The sequence below is a fragment of the Alligator mississippiensis genome, chromosome 1 (assembly GCF_030867095.1).
Source record: "Alligator mississippiensis isolate rAllMis1 chromosome 1, rAllMis1, whole genome shotgun sequence".
Taxonomy (NCBI): domain Eukaryota; kingdom Metazoa; phylum Chordata; order Crocodylia; family Alligatoridae; genus Alligator; species Alligator mississippiensis.
In genome coordinates this window covers 434608746-434630836 of record NC_081824.1, presented here as the reverse complement: position 1 = coordinate 434630836, position 22091 = coordinate 434608746, and the positions used below count along the sequence as shown (strand labels likewise).

At 49.1% G+C, this 22091-nt stretch overlaps 1 protein-coding gene across 5 annotated transcripts in view; it reads left to right on the top strand.

Moving 5' to 3' along the window:
- The window catches only part of RNF17 (ring finger protein 17), a 124076-nt gene extending 105573 nt beyond the window's left edge, over nucleotides 1-18503 (top strand). For all 5 annotated transcript variants that reach the window (XM_059720734.1, XM_019481987.2, XM_059720730.1 and 2 more), the window contains 5 exons: nucleotides 11118-11277; nucleotides 12667-12802; nucleotides 14770-14959; nucleotides 16824-16925; nucleotides 18299-18503. In XM_059720734.1, the coding sequence (XP_059576717.1) occupies nucleotides 11118-11277; nucleotides 12667-12802; nucleotides 14770-14959; nucleotides 16824-16922 (585 nt within the window). In that variant the 3' untranslated portion in view covers nucleotides 16923-16925; nucleotides 18299-18503. The remainder of the gene's footprint in view (nucleotides 1-11117; nucleotides 11278-12666; nucleotides 12803-14769; nucleotides 14960-16823; nucleotides 16926-18298) is intronic.
- The last annotated feature ends 3588 nt before the right edge of the window (nucleotides 18504-22091 follow it).

The window sequence follows — 22091 nt, the reverse complement described above, 5'->3', positions numbered from 1 at the left end:
TAGGCCTTTATTAAAAGGCTGGATTTGACACGTAACTCTAAAGTCAAATTACATTGAAGTGTAAAGCAAAAACCTGGGATCCATATGACTCTGTTTTTTGGCATTCAAAAATCCAGATACCATTCTTTAAGGGATGGCTTGTGTTGTTCATCCTTTGCCAGTGAAGACAACCATATCCAGCGGGGAGAGGGGAGGGAAGGAGAAAAGGGGAAAGAAGGAAGAGAAGAAAAAAGAGGGAAAGGAAGGAGAACAAAGGAGGGTGGGGGCTAGGTGACATGAATACGTAGGTATCTTATAAATCCAGTCTTTGCTTTGAATAATCTGCTGCAGCAGAGGCAGGAGTGTGATGAAGACTGGATACAGGAGTTTTTCAGTTTCCTGGCCGCGCATTTCTTCATTGCTTCTGCCATGCATTGCTGTTCAAAAGCCAGTGCTCCGTTCTGGATTTGGGACCTCCAGGATGGACAGTCATGAGAGATTTGCTCCCACGACTCTGGGCCGATGCCGAAATTCTTTAGGGACACCTTTAGGGTGTCCTTGTACCACTTCTTTCATGCGCTGTGAAAGCGTACTCCATTTGACAGTTCGCCAGAAAATACTTCCTTTGGCAGGCACATTTCAGGCATACTTGAGAGATGGCCAGCCCATCTTAGCTATGCCAGTTTCAGCAGGGAGTGAATACTGGGGAGAGTTGATCTTCTGAGCACTTTGGTGTCCAGAATCTTGTCCTGCCGCTTGATCTTCAGTATCTTTCTCAAGCAGCACAGGTGGAAGTGGTTTAGTTTCTTGGCATGATGCTGGTAAATGGTTCAGGTTTCACAGGCATAAAGGAGGGTTGGAAGGATGATGGCTTTGTAAATGTCCCAGGGGAGCGGGGACGCCGGGAAACCCCCGCGGCGGCAAAGGGTTCCGCTTACTTCCCGCAGGGCTGGAGGAGCTGCCGGCGTGGGTCATCAGCTGGCCGTTTATCCGGCTGCGGCTGAGCGGCGGCGGCGGGGCACACCAGCCGGGAGAAACAAAAGGCAGCCCCGCCGAGGCAACGGGGCGGCTGGACGAAGGAGGCTGGGGAGAGAAGCCCCAGCAAGCGGGGAGTCAGCTGCCACCCGCGGAGTGCGGGAGCGGAGGAGGCGGAGCCAGGTGCGGCTCCGAGAAACGGAGCAGAGCAGCTGGCAGCAGTGCTGGTGGAGAGGCCAGCACTGAGACTATTGGCAGAACCGGTGGAGAAGCCAGCGGCAGCGCCGGTAGCCGGACGGAAGGAGGAGCTCACCGGATCCCAGGTTACAGAGCGGGGAGCAAGGGCAGCTGCAGCGGGAGCAGCAGGGAGGCCAGCTGCAGTAAAACAGAAGGCACCAGTGAGGCAACCGGGTGCCTAATACAGAGCAGAGCCAGCAGGAGGGACAGCGCCCCCGCGGACCCCTGGGGGAGCGCAGGTACAAGGACGGAGGGAGCGGGCTGGCGTCCCCATAGGCAGTACGCCCAGCCCGAAGACCATTGCTGATGGACAGCGTGTTGAGGCAAGGGGGTGACAAGCCAAGGGCGACGTGGAGACCCCCAAGAGGAAGAGCCTAAGGTGGCGAGTGGACGGGGTGTAGGGGAGGACGGAGCCCCAAGGTTACCTGCCAAGGGACGCGCTGACACCGGTGGATACCTCAAGGGTGGGCCCCCCCCACTGAAGATATCATCAAAGTCGTGGCAGGGGAGTTCAGGGGCCCCCCCTGATACCAGCCGGGGTAACCTCCGGGGTACCTTTCCAGAGTCAGGGCGCACGAAGCCCGGGGCTCGGGCAAAGGCGGCGCGCGAACACCTGGTAAAGCGGAGGCGGGTACAAAGTGGTGCATTGGCCGGGAACATGGAAGACCCAGATATGGCAGCCTATGCCGGCGCCCAACCCGTGTCTGACAGCGCTTGAGGTTTTGGGACAAAACCTGCAGGCCCTCACCCAAATTGTCGGCTCTCAGCAGCAGATGTTTGACCAACAGCAAGAATGGCTCAGGCGAGGCCAGGTATCTTTTAAGATGCCAAAAATGACAAAGGACGATGACCCCAAGGCATACATAGAGGCCTTCGAGCGTCACGCCTTGATGACTGGCCGTCCTCAGGAGCACTGGGCCAGCCAGTTGGGAGCCCTGGTAGTCGGGGTGGCACAGGCGGCCTACCGGGCCATCCCATGGGAGGAGGCCCAGGACTACGAACGGGTGAAACAAGCCATACTCTATCGACTGGAGATTAGCCCAGACTATTACTGACACCTGTTCCGGGCTAAGAAAGGGCCTGACGAGAGACGTCCCCGGGTGCTACTGCAGCTGCTGCGGGACCTGCTCGACAAATGGGTGAGCCTGGTGGGGTCCGACCGCGAGGATCTGGCGGATCAGGTCATTCTGGAGCAGTTCCAGATCGACCTGGAAGAGAGGACGCAGCGCTGGGTGCGGCAACACGCCCCTCGGAATTGTGAGGAAGCATTAAAGCTGGCAGAAGCCTACGCGGCTTCAGAGGCGAGTTATCCGAAGGAAAGGAGAAACCCGAGGCCAGTGTCACCGCTGCTGAAAGAGGCTGAGCGGCGGCGGGCCCCTATCCGGGGTGCTGGCAAAGACGTAGTATGTTTCCGCTGCGGGCAGAGGGGGCACCTCTCGCAAAAATGCCCTACGCAACCCGCTGCATGATGGGTCCCAGCTAATCAATCCAGAGGCTTCCCTGACTGGTGCCGCAACACGGAGGTGGGGGAACCTATGGATTGCAGCTGTGCCAGCTGTGAGGGAAACGCAACGTGGAGCCGCCCGACCATCAAAGCCTGGGTGGACGGACGGCCTGTACGGGCCACTCTTGACTCCGGGTGTGCCCAATCTATGGTAAGAGCCAACATGGTCTGACGGCGAGACGGAAGGGAGGCCCCACCAGTGATGGTGGCCTGCCTCCATGGTGAGACCGAACGCGTAAGGCGACAGTGGATACAGCTGCACATCATGGAGCACCAAGGGGAGCTGCTCGTAGGAGTGATGCCGAAGCTGGCGTGCGAGATGCTACTAGGCCGGGATTGGGCACCCCTCTACGATGTGCTGGAGCGAGTGAAAGACGTAGAACTCGCCCGTAAAAAGATGGGAGCCAGCGAAGGGTGGCTGGGCGAGGAAGAAACGGATCCGGCCGACGTCGAGGGACCCATAAATCTCGACCTAAGCCGTATCACCAGTAGCCGACAGTTCCGGGAGGCGCAGAACGAGGACCCAGAACTCAAAACCCTCTGGAGACGAGCCCACGAGGACCGGGATGAGGCCACGTCACCCAGAGGAGAGCAACCCCAGTTCGAGGTAAGGAACCACCTCCTCTATCACGTGCCAGGGCCCAGGCGGGGGGGCCCCGCAGAAGCGCAGCTGGTGGTCCCGAGACAGTTCTGCCAGGCGGTCTGGCAACTCGCCCATGCCAAGGTAGGACGGTGGTTCTTTTGGCCCGGGATGGGAGAGGAGGTGGTCCGCCAATGTGCAGCCTGCCCAGAGTGCCAGAAGACCTGGACCGAGCGCCCAGCTAGGGCCCCTTTACAGCCAATGCCGGTCATAGATACCCCTTTTGTGAGGGTAGCCCTAGACATTGTGGGACCCTTACCCCGTAGCAGTTCCGGCCACCAGTATGTTCTAGTCATGGTGGACTACGCGACGCGGTATCCCGAAGCCATCCCATTGCGAGCCGCCACGGCTCCCCAGGTGGCGGAAGAATTGATAAAATGGGTCGCAAGAATGGGGGTCCCTAAAGAAATCTTGACCGACCAGGGCAGGAACTTCTTGTCCGGCGTCATGAAGGTGGTGTGTCAGACCCTGCAAATACGGCAGATACGAATCGCGGTGTACCACCCCCAAACCAACGGGCTGGTGGAACGCCTGAATGGCACCCTAAAAAGAGTATTGAAACAGTGCATCCAGGGGGATCCTCGGAAATGGGATTTGCTGTTGCCGTTAGTCCTATTCTCTCTCAGAGATACCCCTCAGGACTCCATGAAGTTTTCCCCGTTCGAGCTGATCCTCGGGCATCGCCCGAGGGGATGGCTGGAGGTCCTCCGAGAAGAGTGGGAGCGGGATGCCAGGGGGCTGCAGGACCCGGCAGGGTATCGTCAGGCTTTCCAACAAAGGAGACGAACGGCCCAGACTATAGCCCGCAAGAATTTGAGAGGCTCCCAGGCACGGCAGAAGGAGAGATACGACGACAACACCAAGGAGCGGGTCTTCGAACCTGGGCAGCAGGTACTAGTGCTGTTACCCACGTCCACGAGCCGGTTCCTAACTCAATGGCAAGGCCCCTTCGTAGTCCATGGGCCCAACTTGCCGGAGGATCTCGAAGTGCACCGGCCAGGACATCGCCGGGAGAAGCAAATCTTCCACGTGAACTTGCTGCGGGAATGGAAAGAACCGACAGGCTGGATAACTTTCAGGGAAACTGAAGGGGAGGATTTGGGGCCCAAAGGGCAACAGCGAGACAGGACACCATCCGGCGAGGTAGAGCAGCTAATCGGGATAGAAGACTTGTCTGAACCACAGAAGCAGGAAATACAGAAGGTAATTCGGGAATTCCGGGATGTGTTCTGCAAAGAGCCGGGGTGGGTCCAGGGCACAATGCATACCATTAAGACACCCCCTGGGGCTATAGTAAGGGAGAAGTGAAGGCCTGTTCCGCACCACTTGCTAGACGCTATGCGGGAGGAGGTGGACTCCATGCTGCAACTGGGAGTGGTGAGACCTTCCCAAAGCCCTTGGAGAAGCCCATTGGTCCCCGTACGAAAACCAGACGGGTCGCTGCGACTATGCGTTGATTATAGAAGGTTAAACGCACTGGCAGCCTTCGACGCATTCCCCATGCCCCAGGTGGACGAGTTAATAGAGAGAATCGGAGAAGCCCAATATATATCAACGTTGGATTTGGCCAAGGGAAACTGGCAGATCCCAGTGGCCCTGGCCGACCGACCCAAGATGGCCTTCGGCACGCCCTGGGGCCTATACGAATTCATAAGGATGCCCTTCGGGTTACACAGGGCAGCCGCAACTTTCCAGCGGTTGATGGACCGAGTGTTGGCACCCCACACAGGGTACATGGCGGCCTACATCAACGACATAATCATATACTCGCCAACCTGGACGCACCATAAGCAGGCCCTCCAGGCCGTATTGTCAGAGCTAAGGCGGGCCGGGCTTGCAGCAAACCCGCAGAAATGTGCCTTAGCAAAAAGGCAAACCAAATACCTAGGATTCCTGGTGGGGAGAGGCACTATCGGACCCCTGGCCGACAGTAGAAATGGTGTGGAGTTTCCCAGCCCCTCAAAATTGCCGTCAGCTCCGATCATTCCTGGGGCTGACTAACTACTACTGGAGGTTCGTGCCCTACTTTTCGGAACTGACGGCTCCCTTGACAGAGACATTGAAGGGGAGGAAGAATGGGGCGGTAAGGTGGACGGAGCAGATGGAGCAGTGCTTTAGAAAATTAAAACGGGCCCTCTGCGAGGACGTGATAATGCACACTCCTAACTTTGGGAAAACTTTCGTTTTACAGACGTACGCGTCCGAAACGGCTGTGGGGGCCGTCCTCACACAGGAGGAGGAAGGAATTGAAAGACCAATAGCATATGCCAACCGCAAGTTGACGCCGGCAGAAAAGAGGTACGCCACAATAGAGAGGGAATGTTTGGCCATACGATGGGCCGTGGACCATTTCCGATATTATTTAATGAGCCGAGAATTCAAGCTAGTAACGGACCGTGCCCTGCTCCGATGGCTAAGCACTGCCAGGACTGATAATGCCCGGATCACCCGATAGGCATTGGCCCTACAGCCTCACAAGTTCCAAATCGTGTTCAGGCCTGGAAAATCAAACAATGTGGCAGATTTCCTGTCTAGGTGCAACAGCAGCGACTCGGGCGAAACAATGGAACCACAGACAAGCAAGGCGGACAACTCCCCCGGTGTGCCCCGGAAAGGTAAAATAGGAACGCCCCAAGGCATCTTGAGGGGGGGGGTTGTGTCCCAGGGGAGCGGGGACACCGGGAAACCCCCGCAGCGGCAAAGGGTTCCGCTTACCTCCTGCAGGGCCAGAGGAGCTGAAGGAAGTCCACGCACCAGCGCTGCTGGCACGGGTCGTCAGCCGGGCGTTTATCAGGCTGCGGCTGAGCGGCAGGGGCGGGGCACACTGGCCGGGAGAAACAAAAGGCGGCCCCACTGAGGCAACGGGGTGGCTGGACAAAGGAGGCTGGGGAGAGAAGCCCCAGCAAGCGGGGAGTCAGCCGCCACCCGCGGAGTGCGGGAGCAGAGGAGGCGGAGCCAGGTGCGGCTCTGAGAAACGGAGCAGAGCAGCTGGCAGCAGTGCTGGTGGAGAGGCCAGCACTGAGACTGTCGGCGGAACCAGTGGAGAAGCCGGCGGCAGCGGCAGTAGCCAGACGGAAGGAGGAGCTCACCGGATCCCAGGTTACGGAGCGGGGAGCGAGGGCAGCTGCAGCGGGAGCGGCAGGAGCAGCAGGGAGGCCAGCTGCAGTAAAACAGAAGGCACCAGTGAGGCAACCGGGTGCCTAATACAGAGCAGAGCCAGCAGGAGGGACAGCGCCCCCGCGGACCCCTGGGGGAGCGCAGGTACGAGGACGGAGGGAGCGGGCTGGCGTCCCCATAGGCAGTATGCCCAGCCCGAAGACCATTGCTGACGGACAGCGTGTTGAGGCGAGGGAGTAACAAGCCAGGGGCGACGTGGAGACCCCCAAGAGGAAGAACCTAAGGTGGCGAGTGGATGGGGTGTAGGGGAGGACAGAGCCCCAAGGTTACCCGCCGAGGGACGCGCCAACACCGGTGGGTACCCCAAGGGTGGGCCCCCCCCCTGAAGATATCATCAAAGTCGTGGCAGGTGAGTTCAGGGGCCCCCCCTGATACCAGCCGGGGTAACCTCCAGGGTACTTTCCCAGAGTCAGGGCGCACGAAGCCCGGGGCTCGGGCAAAGGCGGCGCGCGAACACCTGGTAGAGCGGAGGCGTCTACAGTAAACCTTCAGTTTTGTCAACATTCTGATGCCTCTGTGGTCCCAGACTGACTTACGGAGTCTGCCAAAGGCCACACTAGCTTTCACTAATCTCTCATTGACTTCGTCATCAATGTGGACAGCACGGGAGAGCATGCTGCCTAGATTGGCAGTACCTATCTAGGGATGATAGAGGAGGAGGAAATAGGTATTTGTATGGATATTTTCTCACTGTTTTTTCTGTTATTATTGGAAAATGCTCATTTGAATCCAAAACATTGGAAATTTGAAAGCAGGGCTCTGACATAATTTGTCATAGTTTCTGTCCAGCTTACCATGTGAGTTGTTTCCTGCCTCTGGCTGCAGTGCTGACCTACCACTGATCTGGGAACCCAAATCTTACAGGTCATTACAGTAGAGCTAAAGGTCTTGATAGAACAAGGAGCAGTGGTCTCAAATTGCAGCAAGGGAAGTGTAGGTTAGATATTAGGAAACATTTTTTCACTAGGAGGGTAGTAAAACACTAGAACAGGCTACCCAGAGAGGTGGTAGAATCTTCATCCTTGGAGGTTTTTAAGACCCAGCAAGACAGAGCTTTGGCTGGGATGATCTAGTTGCGGGGGACAGGGCTGCTTTGAGCAAGGGGTTGGACTAGATGACCTCCTGAGGTCCCTTCCAACAAATTTTCTGTGATTCTGTGAAGCCTCAACTTCATGCAGAGCTCTTACCGCTTTTGAGCTTCTAGCTTCATGATGAAGGATTAATGCATGATTCCCATGCCAGTGAAGTAGATCAAGGAGATACTTTGCAATGATATAGGGTGGTGTCCATCTGTCACACTGCTTCTGCAGCCCTTTCCATGTGTTCTGAGCCCACCATCACCGTGATGGATCAAATGACCAAGCATGCCATTCTTAAGGGACAACCAGTGTGGCCCTTGGGTTTGCAGTGCAAGAACATTTGCTTTGTACAGTACTACCATATTACTGGGATTCTAGATCAGTCCCACATACAAATCAAGTATGATTGCTATGGTTCTTTTTTGGGAAGGAGGAGGTTGATCTATAAGCAGAACAATGCAGAAATACTGGAAGCAGGGGTCAGCCAGAACCCAGCATTCTCTCCATGGTGTAAAATCAGGTTCTCTCTTGTTTGCTCTTCTGCCCCCATGACTCTTTCCATCTTGGCTGACCAACAGGCCAGCTTCAAAAAAACAAAGCAGGGAGGGAAATAATCCAAGGAGCTCACAACTATGTCATCCTTATAGCTTGGGAGTTATGGTACTACATTAGAAACATAGAAGATGTGAGTTCAGGCCTCTGGAGGGGGAGGGGAAGGGGGGCTGAGAAGGCTAAAATGCATGTAATTACAGTGTGTCAGAGCAGACTTCACCAATTGAACACACTTTAGTTACAGTGCCCCCACTGCCATTTTGATGCATGGGGACACTGATACACAAGATGCTATGGGTGCTTTAATTAAAGCGGGTCTCAGAGCTGCTCTGATTAAGGCATCCCCCACCTCTGGAGCATGTGTAAAAATTTCCCATGTTATCCCATGTTTTGTGCTCTAACCCCCACTAAGCTATTTCATAGAATCAGAAAATTAGGGTTGGAAGGGACCCTAGGAGGTCATCTAGTCCAGCCCCCTGCTCAAAGCAAGACTGTCCCCAACTAGATCATACCAGCCAAGGCTTCACGTAGCTGGATCTTAAAAACGCCCAAGAATAGAGACCCATCACTTCTCTGGGTAACCTGTTCCAGTATTTTACTTACTACCTTCCCAGTGAAAGAGTTTTTCCTAATATCTAACCTAAATGTCCTTGCTGCAACTTGAGACTGGTGCTCCTTGTTCTGTCATTTGCCACCACTGAAAACAGTCTAGCTCCGTCCTCTTTTGAACCCCCCTTCAGGTAGTTAAAGGCTGCTATCGTATCCCCCCTCCGTCTTCTCTCCTCTAGACTAAACAAGCCCAGTTCCCTCAGCCTCTCCTCAGAAGTCATTTGCCCCAACCCCTTAACCATAACTATTTGAGGAAAATGATCTCAAGCATATGTTTTCTGGCTCTGATCAAAAGTTCTGCTAAAACACATGCCATATGCGTGGGGAGTAAAATTTTGAGCAGTGGAGGCATTTAGCATAGGTTAAAATACCGTACTGAAATGAACAAAGCTTGGTTTTTTAGGGTGTAACAGAGCACAGGGCATAGGCAGCAGCCAGGCAGCCTACAGCTGACTGTGATCCCAATCTGGCACTGATGCCTGATTGGGGAACAAGGCCAGCTATTGTATATAAGGGCTGGGTACCTAAACTGCAGGGCAGTGGTTTGCTGCTACCAGCTGAGGAGGCAACATCCAGCTGAGCTGATGCCTGGAACCTCAGAGGTAAGGGCTGGGGCTGTGGGGAAGGAGGCTCCATGATTCTGGGCATGACCTGAAACTGCACCCTGCTGGGGACAGGTTGACTGGTGGCGCTACCTGTGGTGGGGTAGCTCCCCAGAAGTGCCAGGCCAATTACCTCCCCAGTGAAAGGCGAGTAGGGGTTCCTAAAAACCCCATTCCCTACATCCCTGGTAGGTTAATCACAACAGGGACCTGAACATAGGGAGCTGGGTGTTAGGCACGAGAGAGGGATGGGGCTTGGAGCCTCAGTCCAGGAGTAGGGACTTGGAGTGAGTTGAGTGGGCCTGGGGCCCAAGAGAGAGATGGAGGGACAGGACTGACTTGTAGCCCAGGGATGGGGCTTGGAGCCCCAGGACGGGAATTGGAGCCTTAGACATGGAGGTTGTAGGGCAAGAGATGGGGTCAAAGGGGTCTGTGGAGGCCAGGTATGTGCCACCAGACTAGTGCTGGTTATAGGCCGTGTTGAGTTGGAAGCCAGGTGAGGCCCTGTGAAAGCAGAAAGCCAAGTGAGGCCCCACTGAAGCAGGAAGGCCAGGTGAGACCCCCGCTAAACTAAAGCCAGGTGTCAGGCTGCGCAAGCTGGAGGCCGAGTGGTAGGCTGAGCAGGCTTGGGGCCTGGTCTGAGCCCAGGAAACATCTGCAAGGCATGAGACATGTCAAAAAGAGGTCGGAGGCCCTTGTCATCAGGGCAGGTAAAGGACAGCCTCCCACCTGATTAACATCTGACAATCAGGAACATCAAGGCATGTTAGGAGAGACAGGCAGGTGGGTAGCCTGGAAACCAGTGGGCAGGCCTATTTTGAGATCGGCCCTAGGACGCCCGTTTGTTACATAGGGCAAAGTAAAATTTACCTCTGGGAGTGATATTAGCTCAGGGGCGGGCAAAATGTGGCCCGCAGGCCATATGCAGCCCTCCAGGCCATCTATCCGGCCCACAGGGCCCCTAAAAAATTTAGTAAAGCAATATTTATTTGCCCCTGGCTGCCTGTCATATGGCCCTTGATGGCCAAAACTCAGTAAGCAGCCCTCTGCCCGAAATAACTGCCTGCCCCTGTAATAGCTGCATGCTAGCTTCCCAATGAAAATATAAGAAAACTTTCTGCTTCTGCACATGCAAAGTACAATGTCTCCTTGCTTCTAGTTCTGCAGGCTAGCACTTTGCCAGTATCTATGTATTAAATGCCTATTAAATGAAATGGTAGTGTTGGGGTAATGTTATAGCCAGGGATCCTGATATTCTCTGATTTTTAAAAATCTCCGATTTTTGGTTAAAAAAAGTAATCCCAAATCCACATCGTTCAATGATTAAAATGAAACCACACGCACGCACACACACACACATGTAGTGTCTCATTTAAAAGCTATGGAAAAACATGGATTTGGGGTTACCTTTTTTTAACTGAAAATTGGAGATTATTTTAAAACAGAGAAAACCAGGATCCCTGGTTACAGCCAGGATGGTCCAAAGAAAAATGCAAGAGGCAAGGATTTTACTGGGTGATCTCTCTGATTGGATCAGCTGCGTAGTCAGGAGGGATATAGACAAACCTTTGGTTACCAAGTATGTTTCCTCAGGTTTCACCTGAATTCAATTTAGAATTTAAACCAATGAATCTTAATGATAAACTTCTTTCAAGATGGAAGTCATTATCCTTTTAACATCACATTAAATTTGGAGTAAGTTTGATGTGATCAGTCTGCAGAATTGTAGTTTGTCTCTTAGAAAACTCTGTCCTCTGCCTTAGGTGTACATTTGCCTTGATTCAGTAGAGAGTATTGAAGAACAAAATGACACAGAAGATGGTAGGGTTGACTGGAACTCTGAAACTGAGAGCCTGGATCAAGTCCTGAGGAGGTGTAACAAAGATGTGGATTCTCTTCCTTTTCTAACAGATTTTAGAACAGGTAATTATGAAAAGCTTGTATATTCTGTATCTAATTATGTATTTTACAGAAAGCATAAAATAGAAATTTCTCCTTTGGGAATGGGATTTCCCAAACAAGCTCACTTTTATTCTACCACTTTCCCATGGACTTAATGGATGAGAAATATCCTACTCTGTTCCAGTAGAACAGGCTGTCCTGAGGGGTTAACCTGCAGCCCTCAGCCCCCACTGGGCTGGGTGCTGCTCCTTGCTCCTGCTGCTGGCTGGAGTCTCTGGGCTTCCCCTCCCTCCTCTAGCTTCTGCTTCATGCCCCCTTCTCTGTGTGGAGGGGGAGGGGGAGGGCGGTTCACCCAGGGAATCTGTGGCTGGAGGCCTCAGTGGGGAACTCAGGGTCTCCACATAGTGTTGGTGCAGCACAGCAGGAGTTGCCTGCAGCACAGCATGCAGCCTGTGCAGCATGTGGCCAAGGAGCCTGCAGCTTTTCTCTACTCATGCTCTTTAATCCAGATAATTTACCCTTGAGGTGGGGGTTCTTCATGTGTACTTGAATCATTTTTTGTCACCTGTTGTCAGCCTTTTATTAAAGAAAAACAGAACAGATTGAGATTAGGTCTTTCTCCCTGCAGAAAGCTGTTTCTTGAGATGGATCAGGCATCAAACGTATGGCTAGTGGGCAGGATCTGGCCCTCAACAGTTCTCTATGGCTGGACAACTTGCTCTTGCATCCAGCCCACAGGAATTCTTGGCACAGCTGCTAGAGCTGCTATGCCAGTGCAGGCAGCAACCAAAAGATAAATGCCACCTCTTCCCCCCCCCCCCCCCCCAAATTATTGTTTAGTGTACTCAGCTGAATCCAGAGGTAGATTGTTCAGCCACCAAGAAGGCCCACTGTCCAGATCAGCCCTCCAGTGCAAATAAGTTTGACATCCCTGTTCTAGATCATCCTTTATAAGTACTCTCCCCTCTGATGGGACTGTTTCTCCCAGTTCTTAGATGAATCCCATATGCAAGGGCTGTCTAACTGGTTACCTTCCTTGGGCTCCCACTCGACCAGCACTCAATGCATTGTTCCTACTGCTGCAGCAGCAAGAGTCTCTGGGGCAGGGCAGCATGATGGAAGGACAACTGGTTAGCCAGCCTGATGCTGCCCAGTGAACGGGGGGCAGGAACCATGCTGTTTGTGTGGTGAGGTGTCCACGTAATGGGGGAGGAGGATGCATGTGCTATTCCTGGCTGCCCAAAAGTTAAACATACACTATATACCTGTCATGTACTACGGAAGTTACAAAGAGTGGCAGTGTAAGAAAGAGAAAACAAAGCCTTTTGTATCTTGATGACATAATACAACTCAGTTTAGAGTTCAGTTAAAGGATCTTCTAAATCTTATGTTTAATTTTTCTCCTTACAGAAATGCCTTGCCTTGCAGAGTATAGTGATGGCTTATGGTATAGAGCAAAACTTCTTTCTATTAAAGATTTTGACCCTGTTACTATTCTGATTCAGTTTATTGACTATGGATCAACTAAAATGCTACCAACAAGCAGGTAAATGCAGAGCATTTATATTTTTAACTTCTGTTCAAACACAAGCATCTTGTCTAAGTTGGATTTAATATTAACATTAAGCATTTTCTATCTGTATGTCCATCTGTCTTGGGAACATATATAGTCTGCATTATTGAAGTATCTGAATACCTCACATTCTGTATTCTTAGAACTCCCATAGAGAGAGGATTGTGCTTTTATCCCCATTTTATGCATGGGGAATTGAGATGCTGAGGGGCTACGGCCGGGATCCACAGGGTATTTGGGGTTTAAACCATATCTTTACACCTCTAAATCCATTGTGCAGCTGCCATTGACACTTACAAAACAATGATTAGCTGTAACTAAGTCCTAGACACAGATTAGCTTCCATCCATTAGCATACATAAGGCAGCCTTAGCTGACATTACCACGCTAGCCCTAGTTCAAGATGACACTTCAGAAGCTGAAAAGTACCAAGTGTAACTTCCCTGCCTCCCCCCTTCCTCCCCAGTTAAATGTTCCACCTTTGCCAGCAAGGCCCAAGCTGAAACCAGATGCAACTTGCACAAAGGGCAGCTTGTGAATGGGGTAGGGTGGGTAAGAACAGAACCATCCCTAGGGGTGTGTGGGGCCTGAGGCATACCAGCCTGTGTGGGGCCCGGGGAGGGGAGGGGTGGCAAGTAGCGGTGCATGGCGGCTGCGCCAGGGCCTGTACAGCACTGTCTCCAAGGCCCGGGGCAGTTGCCCCGATTTTCTCTCTCTCTCTCTCTCTCTCTCTCTCTCTCTCTCACACACACACACACACACACACACACACACACACACACACACACCCCCCACCCCCACCCCCAGCCCTGGGTAAGAATGTCTGTCCCTACCAGTGCTTAGGGCACTCATCTGGGATGTGGGAGACATGGATTGAAATACCTGCTCTGCCCAATTTGGAACAGGGACTTGAACCCACTTCTTCCACAGCTCAGGTAAGTGCCCTGACCACCAGACTTATCAGCATTCTGGGGTGGGTCTCTCTCATTCTCTCCTGTTTTTGGGGTTGTTCCGTTCTGTAGTAAGTTTTTTATTTTGAGTTGAAGACAGACCAACTGTAGCCTAGGGCATCTGTACACATGCTCTGGGGTAGAGGGACATGCGCTTTATGAGGTGTTCTAATTAAAGCACCTACAGCATCACTTGTATTCAGCATCCATGCTTCAAAATGGTGGCAGGGTGCTTAAACTAAAGCTTATTCAACTGCTAGAGGCTTCTGGAGTACATTAATTAACACAGTCCAGCAGACTCAATCAAATCTGCTCTGACACATGCTAATTAGCATACATTAGAGCAGACATCCAGCATGTGTATAGGTGCCCCTAGTGCTTAAGATGGTCATCTGAGATGGGGAATCAAACTGGCACAAGAGATTTGAACCACATCCCAGGTGACAGACCTAATCTTTAGGTGGTTAGGATCTCCCTCAACACCGTCCTTCCTTTCTGGGAAGAAGACAGTCAGACTAATGCAGGATTCATGATTGTGGATCCTGAGTGAAGAGATGCCTCTCCTAGCTACAGATAAGTGCCACTCCTTATCCAGGCACAGCAGGTTAGGAGCCTGTACCACACTCGTATCCCATGTTGGGTTTTGGGGGGTTTTGTTTTTTTGGTCCTTGGTTCCAAGTTAAGTGGTTTCTCAAGATCTCTTTTGTAGATGCTGGACTCTATACACTGTAGGGGAAGCCAAGTATGGTTAGATACTGCAGTGCTGAAGTACTTTGGAGACTCTAGGCCTAAGTGACACGTCCAGCATCACATAAGTCATCCGTTGGAAATCATGGTCTGTAACGATGAACTCGCATCTCCAAGGCTCTAACCCAGTTCCATAACCATAATTAGCACATTCTCTGTATCCTTCAGTAACACCTTTCAGTTGTAGATTTTGAAAAACTACCATCTTCCATTTCATACACAAATGTTTTCATTTTGCTCTAGATTACGTCAGATTCCTCCTGTTCTTATGCAATATCCTGCTCAAGCAGTGAAAGCTCTGTTGGCTGGATTTAAACCTTCTTTGCTTAATACAGAGAAAGTGAGAATTCCATATTGCCCAGAGTGGAGCATGGAAGCATTGTGGGCAACAATAGACTGCGTTCAAGGAAAACAGCTCTTTGCTTCCACATTGGTGAGTTTTGATGGTGGAGGTGGGGTCTCCTGCCCTCTAGTTCCTGTCGGACACAAATGATTTTTCTTGTTAACATTTTCTGCAGTGAGTGTGAATGTTATAAAAACATTTTTATTGTGACCTCTATTCTGTTAACATGGATCTGTACACTATTCAGTATTGAAATAATTTTGCAAAAGTGTGTCCACAACTTAATCATATGACAGAGTCCAGTGCCCAAGCCTTCTTGTCTGAATGACTTCATTGTTGTGCTTTCCACAGTATTTCCTAGTATTCTTGCTTCTGTTTCACATTCCCGTATGGGCCAGTAGTAACGAGTGCCACAAATGAACACAAGGGTTGTAATCACTAAGGGCTACCACATCCTTTCCCTGCTTTCCCTTGGCATCTTCTGTTGCCTCCTAAGGTTTCTCCTCTTCATCCACCATGGCATTCAGACTTGCAAAGTGAAAATCATTCACACACATCATAGGGAGTCTAAGGGATGCTAGAGAAGATGCACAATAAAATGTTAGAGGGCTTTATGCTTGCTTGCTCATTTTTCAGTCCATTGAGTTAGACACTTAAGTATTTGCTCAGGCCTCTTATTTTCTGTTTTTTTCTTCCCTGCTTCCACCTGCTTCATGCCACCTTCACATCTGCTGACCTTCTGCACTCTGGAACCACTTCTGTATGTGTCCAAAATTTCTATGCATTGTTGATCAACATTAAGGATATTTTGCCAATTCTTATCATTAACCCAATTTGTGAAATTTTAGGGTAATGGGTATTTGTATAAATCAGCCTTGTCTCATCTGTATTTTTAACATCAAGTTATTAAGCTCTTGCTGTATAGTATTGTTTCTGCAATAATTCAAACAACACTATTTCTTTTAACATCAGAATTATACATTTATTTAATACATATAAACTGTTAACCCTAATTTGCAAATGTGAAACTCATGCTTGTCCAATCACCAATCTCAGTCCAATTACCTAAAATATTTCCTTTCAAAATACTGTAAGCTTCATCATGCACATTAAGCATATTTTTTAAAAGAATTTGTAAAATAGAACCATAGAAAGTTAGGGTTGAAAGGAACCCGAGGAGGTTATCTAGTCCAACCCCCTGCTCAAAGCAGGATTGTCCCCAACTGGATCATCCTGGCCAAAGTTTGTCTAGCCGGGCCTTAAAAATCTTCAGGGATGGAGATTCCACAACCTCTCTGGGTAACCTGTTCCCAAGTTGTACTGCCCTCCAGTAAGAAAATTCTTCTTAATATCTAACCTAAACTTCCCTTGCTGCAACTTGAGACTGTTGCTCCTTGTTCTTGTCATCTGCCACACTGAGAACAATCTAGCTCCATCCTCTTTTGAACCTCCCTTCAGGTAGCCGATGGCTGCTATTAAATCCCCTCTGTTTTCTCTTCTCCAAACTAAATAAGCCCAGTTCCCTCAGCCTCTCCTTGTAAGTCATGTGCCCCAGCCCCCAAAAGATACAAACCTTTCAATTCACCATAGTTCATTTATCACTATTTCATGTTCTTCTTCAGATCAATGGAGTACCTAATAAATTCCTTTTAAGTGCAGCATCATTGCTCTTCTTTCTACTCATGCAGTTAATTTAATGCTTCACTTATTCCTGTTACCTTGTTTTTCTTAACCCTCAGCCCACTGATGGCTCCTGTGCCTTTTAGATCTCATCTTTTTTAGACTGACAGGGATTGTCACTGTTATACGCAGCACCTAGCAGAAAGGAGTCCCAACCTGGTTGGAACATTAGGTATTACTGCAATGCAGAAGAATAATCATAGTGTTTAATCAGTTTTTACTATTTGAAACCATTCCTGTATTTCTTAAAGCTGCATGCATTTCTGATTTCCAGACTTCATCACCAGAGTTCACCATTTTCTTGTACAACGATGAGCAAAAATTAGTTCACCTGAAGCTGATAGAAATGGGACTTGCAGAACTATATGAGTGACATGTAAGTACTATATATATGATGGTTGTTGCAAAGCAGGACTATAGAAGGTAAGATTTGCACACTGTTTATTTATTTATTTATTTATTTATTTATTTATTATTAGAGTTATGTTGTACCCTCACTGAAAAACTAAGAGCAGCTTACAATAAACAGCCACAGAGGATTCTTCCAATAACATCCCAAAATCTGAAAACACCAACTGCCCCCCTTAACCCCAGCCACTGGCTCCATGCCCAAACCCCCACACAAGCAAACCTTTCTGCCAATTTCAACCACACCTCCCAGCCATCCCTCCCATCCAGATACAAAAATCTTTTTCTACTCTACTTATCCACTCCCCTCACCCTGCTTGTCACAGGGAAGATCAGAACTGGCCAGGTTTGTTTATCTCTTTGTAGCCTTTTGGATGCCAATGTAGTGACATTTTTTTAAATACTGTTTTTTAAGTTGAGTATGCACAGGAGAGTATGCATTGCAGGAAAACAATCGTTACAACCTGTCTGATACAGCAGCCGGTAGCCTTTTATAGGCTGCAGGCCAAAGTGATACAGTTCAGGTCAGGGGGAACCCAGCCACTTCGGCCCACAGTGCTATAGAGGGAATAACTGCTACTGAAGCCCCTTACCCCTGAAGGCTGCCAAAGTCCACCATAGATTTCTGACTGCTAGTCTAATATCATCTGTATGATCAGATCCTACCCTTACAACCTCTGCTCTCTATTCTGACTCTTTCTAAAAGCAGCAGTTTATGGTCTGAGAAACCAATCCTGGTCTCTGCTTAAACCAAAGTTTCAGGTCTAGTGCAAGTGCCAGCAAGGACTGGAGAAACAGTTATATTCAAGCACTGCAAATAGGGAAGGGATTTGTAAGGACTGCTTATGCTGGTAATTGCTGAAGTAGGCAAAATTGCAATTGACTGGTAATCTGCAACAAATTATCCTTAATGTTTGTATATATTGTATTAGTAAGAACCAAGTGCTTCCTTCACTATAACCACTTTGCCTCCCATATATACCAGGGGTGGCCACATGGTCCAATCACCCCCACAAATGCTGGAATGGTATTCCTAAACCATCTCAGACCAGTGCTTATGCAGTGCAATCCCAATTGCAAGAACTGATGTTTTCCTTATGATGCAGCAGATTTTCAAACACTATTCTAGAAAATGCCTGCTTCTAAAGGGATTTTTCTCTGAATCCCAGGGAGGTTCATTATGAGTTATACTGTGTATTTATATGAACTCATGATGAATACATTTCTTGTTTTATGTTTGGTGCCATTTAAGGGGGTCTGTGATAAGTGGTCTATGTTTGTGATTTAAGGTGGTCTATGATAGAAGATGCCTCCTAATTTTAACACTATTTTTTGTTTCAGATTTACTGTATTAAGGAACTTTTGTTGAAGACCTCACTAACAGAGGAGTAAAAGTTTTGTTTATATTTGTTCTGGCATTTTTGCTTAGTTTAGTACATTCTAAGTGCAACAATTATGCACAATACCTGGAATATTTAGGTGTGTCTAGTTCAGTTATTTGCAGAAGTTTGTGAAGGATGTTAAAATAAATATTTCTTTTGTTCAACATGCATCTGAGATTTTGTTTTTCCCTCAAACCTTCACAAGTCATCTGTTCTGCAGTGTCTTTTCAATGAACCACCATCATCCATGACTTCTATCCCTGGGAAGATCTTAGAAAAGTTTATTAAGGAGGCCATCCTTAATGGACTAGCTGACGCCAACATCTTAAGGGAAAGCCAGCACGGGTTTGTTGCGGGTAGGTCTTGCTTGACCAATCTCATTTCCTTCTACGACCAGGTGACCTATCACCTGGACAAGGGAGATGAGATTGATGTCATATATCTTGACTTCAAAAAAGCCTTCGATCTGGTGTCCCATGATCGTCTCTTGGAGAAACTGGCCAATTGTTGCCTTGGGTCCCCCACGATCCACTGGCTGGAAAATTGGCTCCGGGATCGGACCCAGAGGGTAGTAATTGATGGAAGTCACTCATCATGGTGTCCTGTGACCAGTGGGGTCCCCCAGGGCTCTGTCCTTGGACCCATACTGTTCAACATCTTCATTAACGATGTGGACACTGGAGTCAGAAGCGGACTGGCCAAGTTCGCTGATGACACCAAACTTTGGGGCAAAGCATCCACACCAGAAGACAGGCGGGTGATCCAGGCTGACCTGGACAGGCTCAGCAAGTGGGCGGATGAGAATCTGATGGTGTTCAACGCCGATAAATGCAAGGTTCTCCACCTTGGGGAAAAAAAACCCGCAGCATCCTTATAGGCTCGGCAGTGCTATGTTGGTTAGCACTATGGAAGAAAGAGACTTGGGGGTCATCATTGACCACAAGATGAACATGAGCCTGCAATGCGATGCTGCGGCTAGTAAAGCGAGCAAAACGCTGGCTTGCATCCATAGATGCTTCTCAAGCAAATCCCAGGACGTCATTCTCCCCTTGTACTCGGCCTTAGTGAGGCTTCAGCTGGAGTACTGCGTCCAGTTTTGGGCTCCACAATTCAAAAAGGATGTGGAGAAGCTTGAGAGAGTCCAGAGAAGAGCCACGCGCATGATCAGAGGTCAGGGAAGCAGACCCTACGATGACAGGCTGAGAGCCCTGGGGCTCTTTAGCCTGGAAAAGCGCAGGCTCAGGGGTGATCTGATGGCCACCTACAAGTTTATCAGGGGTGATCACCAGTATCTGGGGGAACGTTTGTTCACCAGAGCGCCCCAAGGGATGACGAGGACGAATGGTCACAAACTACTACAAGATCGTTTCAGGCTGGACATAAGAAAGAATTTCTTTACTGTCCAAGCCCCCAAGGTCTGGAACAGCCTGCCGCCGGAGGTTGTTCAAGCGCCTTCATTGAACACCTTCAAGATGAAACTGGATGCTTATCTTGCTGGGATCCTATGACCCCAGCTGACGTCCTGCCCTTTGGGCGGGGGGCTGGACTCGATGATCTTCCGAGGTCCCTTCCAGCCCTAATGTCTATGAAATCTATGAAATCCATCTGGAGTTCAGCAAAGTAGGAAACACCCCAAGGTAGCTGAAAAAAGGAGCATCTCCTAAGAGGGTCTTCCCCTTCCCACTAATAGATGAAAGGTATTGCATAAGCTTATATGCCAGCCAGCGGGGCTCAGGTAAGCTATTATCCCCTCTGCACCTTGGGAAGTAGTTAGTTTAAACCCTGTCCTTTCAGCCTGAACTCCCTCTAAGACTTGGATAACAGCCACAAGTGCAGAGCTTGCTGTACTTTAAAGGTGCCAAAGCAAGCTATCCCAGTGCAATGAAAAATACAACAGGAGACCAGCCTGACTAAACAGTGGTCTCTTCAATGAGTTGAACCTCAAGAAGGAATCATAGGAAAAGCAGAAACTTAGTCATGTTGCTAGGGAAGAGCGTGTGCCATATGAGCAGGCAGGGAGAAAATCAAGAGGCCACAGCTGGCAGAGGATATAAAAGACAATAAAAAGGGATTCTATATAAACGTTGCAAGTGACAGAAATCAAAGAAACTGTAGGCCCCTACAATCAAAAGGTAGCATAGTTACAGATGAGGCAGAAGGCTGCATTATTTATTTAATGCCTTTTTTACTTCAGTCTTTACAAATGATAAGAAAAGAAGGCAAACAGCCTAAAGTAGTGGAAGAAAAGGTTAGGGTATTACTTAGAGGTGCTTTCAAGGCTGTGGTCTGGGCAAATGAGATGAGTTGCTAAATTATACAAATTATGATAAATCTCAAGGGGGAGTAGATGCGAGTGGTTGGTAACTGACATTCAGTACATATAAGCTTTGAGTCCAGCATGAAGATTAAAGATTATCTGTATGGATCCACTGTGCTGCTGCTTGCTTTGAAGTAGTATGAGGTGTGATCCATTCCTAAGCAGACATTAGTCCCTCTATGCATATTTCACAAAAGAACAGGGTGGACATGGTAGATACAAAAAAAACGGTCTTTTAAAAAATTGTCTTCTATCTCTGTGTCAAGTAAGAACAGAGATTAGGGGGTCAAGATGAGTACTTGTAAAGTGTTTTGAAATAATTTAGTGATTCAGAATTGGACAGAGATGGGGGCAGGTGGGGAGCGAAACACTGCAGTTCTGTTCCTTGTACCCCAGCCCTGAAGATCACTAAGCACCCAGGCAGCCCCTGTTGGAGGAGAGCAAAGTACTGTGGGATGCTGGGGGATTGAGAGCGCCCCTATAGTACTACAGTGTCTTGTACACAGAGTACCTGTGGTGCCACAAGAGGCAGCATTCCAGAGAAGTACCTGTTTCATCCAGGAACATTTTTGTGCCATTTTGGTAGAGCTACAAATGTAATGTCTGTCTATAGCCTCAGTGTACACTTCTACCACAGCCCATTTTGAGGGAGCTTGCACCAAGGAAGCAGCCTATATTGCTGTCACAGTCCTTGGACAAGGAGGTAAGTGCTTGCTTCCTTCTCCCCTGCTGGATGTTAATATTTAAATTAAGCCTTTGCTATCCCATAGTACCTATATTTAAAAGGACAAAAGAGAACCTGAGAAACAGACCAGTCAGCCTGACTTCCATACCTTGGGAAATTACCAGAGCAAATTTTAAAAGTCAGTTTGTAAATACCTGGAAAGGGAAAGGCTGATCACTACCCACTTTTTATTAACAACACATTATACCAAACAAACTGGATTTCCCTCCTTGACAAAGGTAACTCATTTGAGGAATGCAGTGGACATAATATACTTATTAGGACTCTAGTAAGGCTTCTGATGTAGTCCATATGACAAATGAGAGGAGTTGTAAACAGGTGGGAAAACAGAATTTAAAAGGATCTTGCTAGACTAGAGAACTGGGCCAGAGGCAACAGAATGAAATTCAGCAATGACAAATGTAAGGAGCAACATCTAAGGAAGAAAAACCAAATGCACAAACACACGTGAGGGCTAGAGAGCTGACTGGGTAGCAGCATTGCTAAGTAGTACCTGGGGTTATGGTGGATATCAGACTTAACGTAAGTCAGCGATGTGGAACAGCTGCACATAAAAAGGAATTGTGGGAGGCCTTATCACTAGACTTGTTAGGACAGCAGTAAGGTGATATAACACCTGTAGGCTTTGCTGGAGTATGGATTAACACAACCATTGATCAATGCTGGTAGTAGGATCTGTGACTTGTACAT